The sequence below is a fragment of the Thrips palmi genome, unplaced genomic scaffold (assembly GCF_012932325.1).
Source record: "Thrips palmi isolate BJ-2018 unplaced genomic scaffold, TpBJ-2018v1 HiC_scaffold_15, whole genome shotgun sequence".
NCBI classification, from domain to species: domain Eukaryota; kingdom Metazoa; phylum Arthropoda; class Insecta; order Thysanoptera; family Thripidae; genus Thrips; species Thrips palmi.
In genome coordinates, this window is record NW_023144624.1 from 9,818,848 (window position 1) to 9,826,268 (window position 7,421).

Consider the following 7,421-nt stretch of genomic DNA (forward strand, 5'->3'; position numbering starts at 1 on the left):
AGGGGACCTCACGGATTCCTTGTGGATAAAAATACACCACCGAAAAAAGAGCAAATTGTTTTTGCCTTTGCTTCGCCGCACAATCACCTAACGAAAACAACAAAAGTACAATGCAATTTTCTTTCGTTTTCCGTTTCAATTTTCAGTCTCACTTTTTTCCACCCGGCAGTTTTCACGCCGAATGACTAACGATTTTGGATTCCCCCACCCACCCTGCTCGCCACGGCTGCACGTGTGTACGCCTTTTTTCCCTATTGTGTGGAACCCCCTAAACGCGCATATGAGTGTCATTTTGATTATGGGAACACAAACAATTACCATATGAGCCACGTCTCACTCAGAGCGCCGCAGCATCGGAAATGCCTCGAGTGGGGGGGGAGGGGGGGCTACAATGGGAAGATACCCTCCAGGGGCGCCTCGGCCCTCGGAATAAATTTAATCTAATGACGCTTGGCTCGACGGCGCAGGTACGATCACTTTGCTAGACTGCCATTCGATCCGAGGCAGTGGTGCTGCTCCATGCTCTGCATGCTCTGCGCGGGGCCGCGTTGTCGGCCGGTCAACTCCATGCAGTTCGTGGGCAGGCCCGGCAGGCCCCTGGCCCCAGGCCCTCGGCTAGGCCCGCCGGCTAACTAGATCAGGCACCACTCCACGCCGAGGCCGGGCCGCGGCTTTGGGCCCGGGCCGCCTGAGTTATACCGGGATACCCTTTCACTGATTCCACTCCATCCGTTTCCATCGACCCGGAAATATAGATCACAACGCACTCGTCCGCGTTTTGAATGAAATACAGTTATCATTACACGAGGCACATTAACGCGCGTGCCCTTTCCGTGTGCAGGCCGTCCAGGACGCCGTCCAGGACGCCGTCCAGGTAACTCACAGAGTAATGCCCCAGTTCCGCCCCGGGGGGTGTCTCTCTCTGTCTCTCTCGCTCTCTCTGCGGCCACCGCGTCACTCCACTCGGGGCGCCGCCGCCGCCGACTGCGCTTCGGCTGAAACTCAATCAAAGGTATTAGGCCGGGGCGGCGGCGCTGGCGGCTTGGCGGCCTCGGCGTCACATAAATCCGACCGAAACCGCATCGGGGCGAAAAGCAAAGGGACGCCGCGGCGGCACGCGAGAAACACTCACACAGACACGCACTCACACAAACACTACCGACACGCACACACTCACCGATTTTTCCACCCCCTTCATAAAGCACGTTCGCTACTCGTGGCCCATCCCGTCGCCACGACAACCGAGCCGCCGTAAAGATGGTGTCCGGCCAAATGAGTGCCTAATGCCTCGCCGAGGACCGCCGCCCCGTCGGCCTCATTTGGGCGACTTTACGATGCGAAGCAGCAGCGCGCGCTTTTTGAATTCGCCGCCCCATCGCCCCGGGGCCGCGGGCACTGTGCGTCCCCGCGCCGTCCTCTTCTTCTTCTTCTTCTTTCCCGATACCAGTGAGCACGGTGCCGCACTCGACGGCGTTCAACGCGCGCTCGCCGCCCACGCCGCCCGTAGATTTGGTTTCGGATTCCCGCGCCGTCCGAAAAGTCCCCGCTGATGGACGGAGGGGCGGTCCGGCGGCTGTGGCGGCGGTGCCGCGGGACCCCACTTGTCCAGAGGGCAGGCGGCGGCGCGGCGGCGCGGCGTTTCTCGTTCTGAAATCACACGCGGCTTTCATAAGTCACACCGCCACACCACCGCCTCGACGGCCACATTTTGTTTCTTTCTGGCCTCTCCGGCCTTTGCCGCGCCGCTCCAAAATAACGACCGCGGCGCTGGGTCGCGGACACCGCCGACGAGGCCGTGAGGCCGCCGACGACGAGGCGGCCGCCGGCGAGGCCGGTGCCGCGGTGGAAGCACTGGTTTAAAAGCAATCGGCGGCCCGAGGCGGCGCTGCGGAGCCCCTGCAGAGCGAGGGGTAGGCAAAACACCCACCCGGCGTTTGACGAGATGTGTTCCAGACAATTTCTCATCCCCGAAATTATTTTCCACACCGAGTTTTCTCTTTCCGCAATTTCTCTTCTTTACCAACCCCCACCACCCCCACCTACCCCCACCTACCCCCACTCGGCCAGCCGGCGAAGCCGCGAAACACAACTCTGGTACGGAGTCAAAAAATGATTGAGCGGAGCGGGAAGAGCAGGTTGGGGTTGTTTGAAGTTTGAAGCAGATTATTTATGCCTGAGGGACATCATGTCGCATTTCGACTACACTATTAGTGATGTAACCATTGAAAATCTTCCCTACGGTACTTGGGAAGTAAGTATTCTCATTGCCACACATTGCTTACTGTATAGCGTAGTTTGATTGTTCTCTCATCATGAATCTTCTCCACCCTCATCTGTGTCTCACATAGGATGATGTTGTCAAGTTACTCAACGAATCTTTGCCTGGCTGTGCTAAAAAGTTTGTTGAGAGCAACATTAAGTTCAAAACTAATTTTACTACTGCCACTGTCAAGGTTAGTTGATGCTGCTTACTCGCTTTGTCTGTCTGTTGACTATGGCGTCATGCTAATGGCTCTTGTTCTTAGATTACACCAGGTCACAATCCCCTGCAGGTGCTCTCGTTGAACGGGTGTATGTACGAAGGACATATACTCAATGTGTACACCGATTTGCAGCCTAATCAGGAACTGCGGATGAAAGAATCAGGTGATTTCAAGGTAATTTGTTTGGCTTCAGATTTTTTCTCTTTTTGGCATGTCTATCAAAATATCTCTAATTGTGTTAAAATTTTCAGTGTCGTTTGGAATATCCAACAAAGTCACCAAATACTATTAGCAAACTTTCTAAATCCAATAAAGAGCAACCGAGAACATTCGAAATTTTACCACCACCCAATTTTCTGCCTCAAAAGCCTCAGAAGCCCCAGAAGCAATCAACTAAGCGAAAGGTAAATGCATTCACAATGGATTACTGTAAATCCCAGAACAGGTTACACAGGGCACATAGGCCAATTCTGAACATGAGCCCGCATGAAATCTTGGGGTCTATTTTTCCCACCCAAGAGCACCCTTGGAACACATGTCAGAGTTTCAAACTTGGTGTTTGTTGTTGATTTCATTATTCTTTTCCCTCCCAAAAAAGTATGTTGGATTAAATCATTTGACCAATGTACAGAAATGGTGGTGAGCCATCTGATGGTTTCTGGTAACATTCCATCAATTCTGACCAAGTATCATGGAAGTCCATTGAGTGTATATTTCTTTTAGCGGAAGATCTTTTACCTTATTTTTGTACTTATTGTGTGCACCGATTTGCAGCTTGATTTGCGGTTCGACCAGGTAGAAATAGTTGATTCTAAGGTAATATGTATCCGCTATAGATTTCTTTCTCTTCTTTGAATGTCCAATAAAATACACTCTAATTCTGTTGAAATTTTCAGTGTCCAATTTTACTTCCAACACAGTCAGCCAATGAAATTAGCAGAGGTTCCCAGACTAAGGTACAGCAACGGAGAACATTGGAAATTATACCACCAGCCAATATTCTTCTGCCTCAGAAGCCCCAGAAGCGATCAAGTATGCCACAGGTAATGCTTTCTCTAAGGATTGGTTAAAGTCCCAGAATTCTTCTTTCACTAGCGAGTACACGGGTTTTAAGATTAAATCTTTTGATCAATGAATCAAAGTGGGGCTGGGCCATGCCACATTTTTTGGTAACATTCTCAACGCAAAGATTACTGCTGACATAGTATCAAAGAAACCCAATGACCATTGATTTATGTTGGAGAAAGATTTTTGCCGTTTTTTAACACTTGCTGTGTACACTAATGGGCAGCTTGATTTGCAGCTTGAACAGGAACTGCGCAAAATAGCATCAAGTGATCCAAAGGTAATTTGTTTGGGCTTCAGATTTTTTCCTCCTTCTAGCTTGTGCATTACAATACTGTCTCACTCATGCTGTTGCAATTTTCAGTGCCTAATTGAATTTTCAACCAAGTCAACAAATAAAATTAGCAGGTGTTCCAAACCTAAAGTAGAGCAACAGAGAACATTGGACATTGTACTACCAACCGAAATTCTGCCTCAAAAGCCAGTCGGATCAACTATGCCAAAGGTAAATGCTTTCTCCATAAATGAATTTATCCCAGAACTAATTGCTCATAAGCTAGCCCATGGTACAATTTTAAAATAGAGCTGGGACAATCCAAGTTTTGTTCTTTCCCACTTGTTCCCACTATGTTAGAGGAAGATTTTTTTCAATTTTTCTAATGTTCACTGTAATCCATTTGCAGCTTGATCAGGAACTGCAAAATATAGAATCAAGTTATGATTCAAAGGTAATTTGTACTTGCTTCAATTTTTTCTCTTCTGTTAGCATGTTTAAAATATAACTAATTTTGTTAAAATTTTCAGTTTATAATTGAGCTTTCAACAAAGTTAACAAACAAAATTAACAGAAGTTCCAAATCAGAGGTAGAGCAATGGGTAGAGCAATTGCCAACAAATGATATTCTGCATCAGGGGCCAGAAGAATCAGATATGCCAAAGGTAAAGGTTTGCTTTATTTTTTGCTATTTCTCTTAGCAAAGGTTTAATTATTATTTAAAATTCTTCCATTTTGTCCAGTTGCCATCTACTGATACCAGGAATGACACAGTTAGCGCAAAAGTGCTGACTCCGATTCAATGTCAGATGATTCAACGTGAGATGGGACGAAACATTGCCAAGGTTTCTATCTGAACATTATTCCATATGAATATACAGTAATTTAATTTATTGCTTCCTATGATCCACTCAACTTTGCTTATTTTGCAGGAACCAACTACTGACATAATTGCAGGCATCTTGGCTGCCACCGAGCCCCAAGAACAAGAGGGTCAATTAGTAAGTGGGATGAAGGCCAGGCTTGGTAACATACTGGATAATGCGTTGTTGGCAAAACTTAACTTTCTATCCTCATAGGTGGGGTTCATATATTTGGAAAAAAGTCGAACTGCAATAATGTTGTCAAATCTCACATTGTTTTGAAAAAAACAATTTTAGACTCGCCATTAAAAACCAAATGTCTTTGATTAGCATGTTAAAGAAGGAGAGTCAGCGGACTACATTAAATTTAAGTTGTATGTCTAAGTAAGAGAAGTAAAAGTAAGATAAAAGATGAAAAAAGTCAGGACAACAAGTTCTCAGAAGGAAGAAAAGTTGTACATTCTTGATTCATCTTTTTAAATGTGATAAATCAACCTAATTAGGTACAAATTACCTTTTAAGCTCTCTTAAGTTGTTTGTTTTTGTTCTCCTCACATAATTTTACTTTATTTTAATGGTGATTCTTTTCTTTATGTGAAATCTGTTATCACTTCTTAACCTAATAAATGTCTAAAATGTGCATTTAAGTTCGTACTGGCTTCCCTCCCCCCTTTTTTTAAAAAAAAGAACACAAAAATTCTTGAACATCTAACATGAAAATAAAGTCAGTGCAGTATGGAAAATAGGTTCTTTGTAAGTTGGCCGTATGAGAAATTGTTCGAAACATACATATGCGCACGACGACGCTGCCTCCCTACGTTACACGTTAGGTACCTGCTCGTCTTCCAGGCCGTGGGGCGGCTCGCGGTGGGACTGCCTGCCTGGACCTGGACCCCGCCACGGCGGCCCCAGGCTCCGGAGCCCCTGCAGAGCGAGGGGTAGGCAGGCAGGCCGTGCGGGTGCGCGCGGCGGGACTGTCTGCCGGCACGGCGCTCCGCTCCGCCGCCCGCGCCACGCGGCGTCACGCTGCCGCCTGGAGTCTGCTGGAGTCCGGCGAGTCTGGGCACAGCACGCATTCCTCATTCCCCGCGCGGCCGGCCGACACGGCTTGTCCATCGCGCCGAAGGGCCGAGGGGCCGAAGGCAATGAGATTGGCGCCAATCAAAGGTGTGAAGCGCTCCGGGCGGCGTGGCCGGGCATGCATGCCGCGGCGGCGGGGGGCGCGGCCGCTTCGCCTCGCCCTCGGCCAGGCGCCACCCCGGCCGGAGAGAAACCTCGCCTCGGCTCCGAGTGATTTTTTTAAAAGGGCCATTCAAGCCAAACGCTTTGGAAAAGATGATCTGGGCGTTTAGAAGTGGAAACTGGCCTCGAGATGTGAATATCTCTGCTTATCGAGATGGGCCGGCCGACGGGCAGCCTGAGCCTCGGCCTGAGCCTGAGCAGCCCCGGGGCGGCCGGCCACACCGCGTGGCGACGCGTAGCGAGTAATGAGGGGAGGGGAAGGGGAAGTGACATTCACGGAAATGGCTCCGGTCTTCCCCGCGTGGCGCGGCGGCGGCGCGTTGCTCAGGCTGGATTGGGCCGCGGTAAAACTCGCACTAAACCACGCCGGACAATAGGCGACTGTAAACACCGCCGGACATCGTCTCCATTTAAATTTTTGATGAAACGGCCGCGTGTGGACTGGTGTGGACAGAGCCCACGGCCGCCCTGCGTGCCGGGCGAGGCGCCGATAGTGAAACCTTGCGTCGCGCCTGTCTCCGACGGGAGACTCGAGTTTATTTAATTTTTTTCCGAGCATATCATTTAAGGAAAAGTAAAATCTCCTCGAGGACGGCCTTCAGAATGGATCTGTTGAATGGACGTGGACGTCCGAGGCGTTCGTTCAAACGCCGTCGAAAATATGAGGAAAACATTCCCGACTCGCCATTAGCCCGCGTCGTGATTTCAATGTTTGTTTCCCGGCGATAGATGAGGCGGCATCCATAACGCCGCTGCTGCCCCCCCCCCCCCCTCGTCATACTCCTTTTTTCCCGATGGCTCTGCGTGAGCACCGTGTTAGTTTTTGGCGCCTCGGCGCCTCGGACGAGTTCATTTGGATGCGCGTGGGGCACTGAAAATAAAAAGTCGTTGTTTCTTCCACGCCATGGCGCCCGGCGGAAACAAATTTTCCGACCAAAATGATTCCTTCCTGCTTGCCTAGGATTTCCCGGCCAGTGCTGCTTGACGAGAGCCTGCGGGGTGTGTCCTGGCTTTCTTGGGGTTCGGCGAAGAGCCTTCCGCACGCTGGGCAGGAGCGCGGCGTGTACTGGGGGCGGGCAGAGGGCAGAAGGGTGTCCACTCCAGCAGTGGGTACCGAGCTAGCCCCGAATCCCGCTCCGCCTGCCGCAGGCATTCGCCCAGACCGTATTCGCCCGCCGAGGGTCGTCGTCGTTCGTAGGAGCGCGCGTGGCGTGTCGTTGTGAGGGGCGATTTTTTACATGCTTTACATGCAGGCCCCGGCGCGCGCTTGTGTTGGGGGGAGTGGCGGTGATGAAGCAGCTCATTGCATGCGTGGCGCTGGCTGCGCTGGCTAGGAAGCATTTAGGCCTCGGGGGGCATTCCGAACCGAGCGGCCCGTAAGTGAGTCTCCGAAGTAGGCCGGTGAAATATGGCTCATGTGTCGGTGGGCCGCGCTCGGCCCCGCCCGGCCCCGCCCGGCCCCGCCCGGGGCTCAGCCGACAACAGCCTTTCGCG

General features: G+C 50.7%; 1 protein-coding gene across 1 annotated transcript; it reads left to right on the forward strand.

The window, feature by feature from the left end:
* Positions 1-2,066: 2,066 nt before the first annotated feature.
* Positions 2,067-5,326, forward strand: LOC117641020. The gene is made up of 12 exons (XM_034378113.1): positions 2,067-2,251; positions 2,349-2,453; positions 2,526-2,657; positions 2,735-2,887; positions 3,258-3,299; positions 3,380-3,526; positions 3,787-3,828; positions 3,913-4,053; positions 4,232-4,276; positions 4,353-4,487; positions 4,566-4,667; positions 4,755-5,326. Exons 1-12 carry the CDS (start codon positions 2,186-2,188, stop codon positions 4,899-4,901), a joined length of 1,257 nt encoding a protein of 418 aa, XP_034234004.1. The 5' UTR covers positions 2,067-2,185; the 3' UTR covers positions 4,902-5,326.
* Positions 5,327-7,421: the final 2,095 nt, after the last annotated feature.

Coding starts and splice junctions, on each gene's coding strand:
- LOC117641020 (XM_034378113.1), top strand. CDS start 2,186: ATGTCGCATTTCGACTACACTATTAGTGATGTAACCATTGAAAATCTT. Junction 2,658..2,734: donor AAGAATCAGGTGATTTCAAG/GTAATTTGTTTG, acceptor TAAAATTTTCAG/TGTCGTTTGGAATATCCAAC. Junction 4,488..4,565: donor AAGAATCAGATATGCCAAAG/GTAAAGGTTTGC, acceptor CATTTTGTCCAG/TTGCCATCTACTGATACCAG.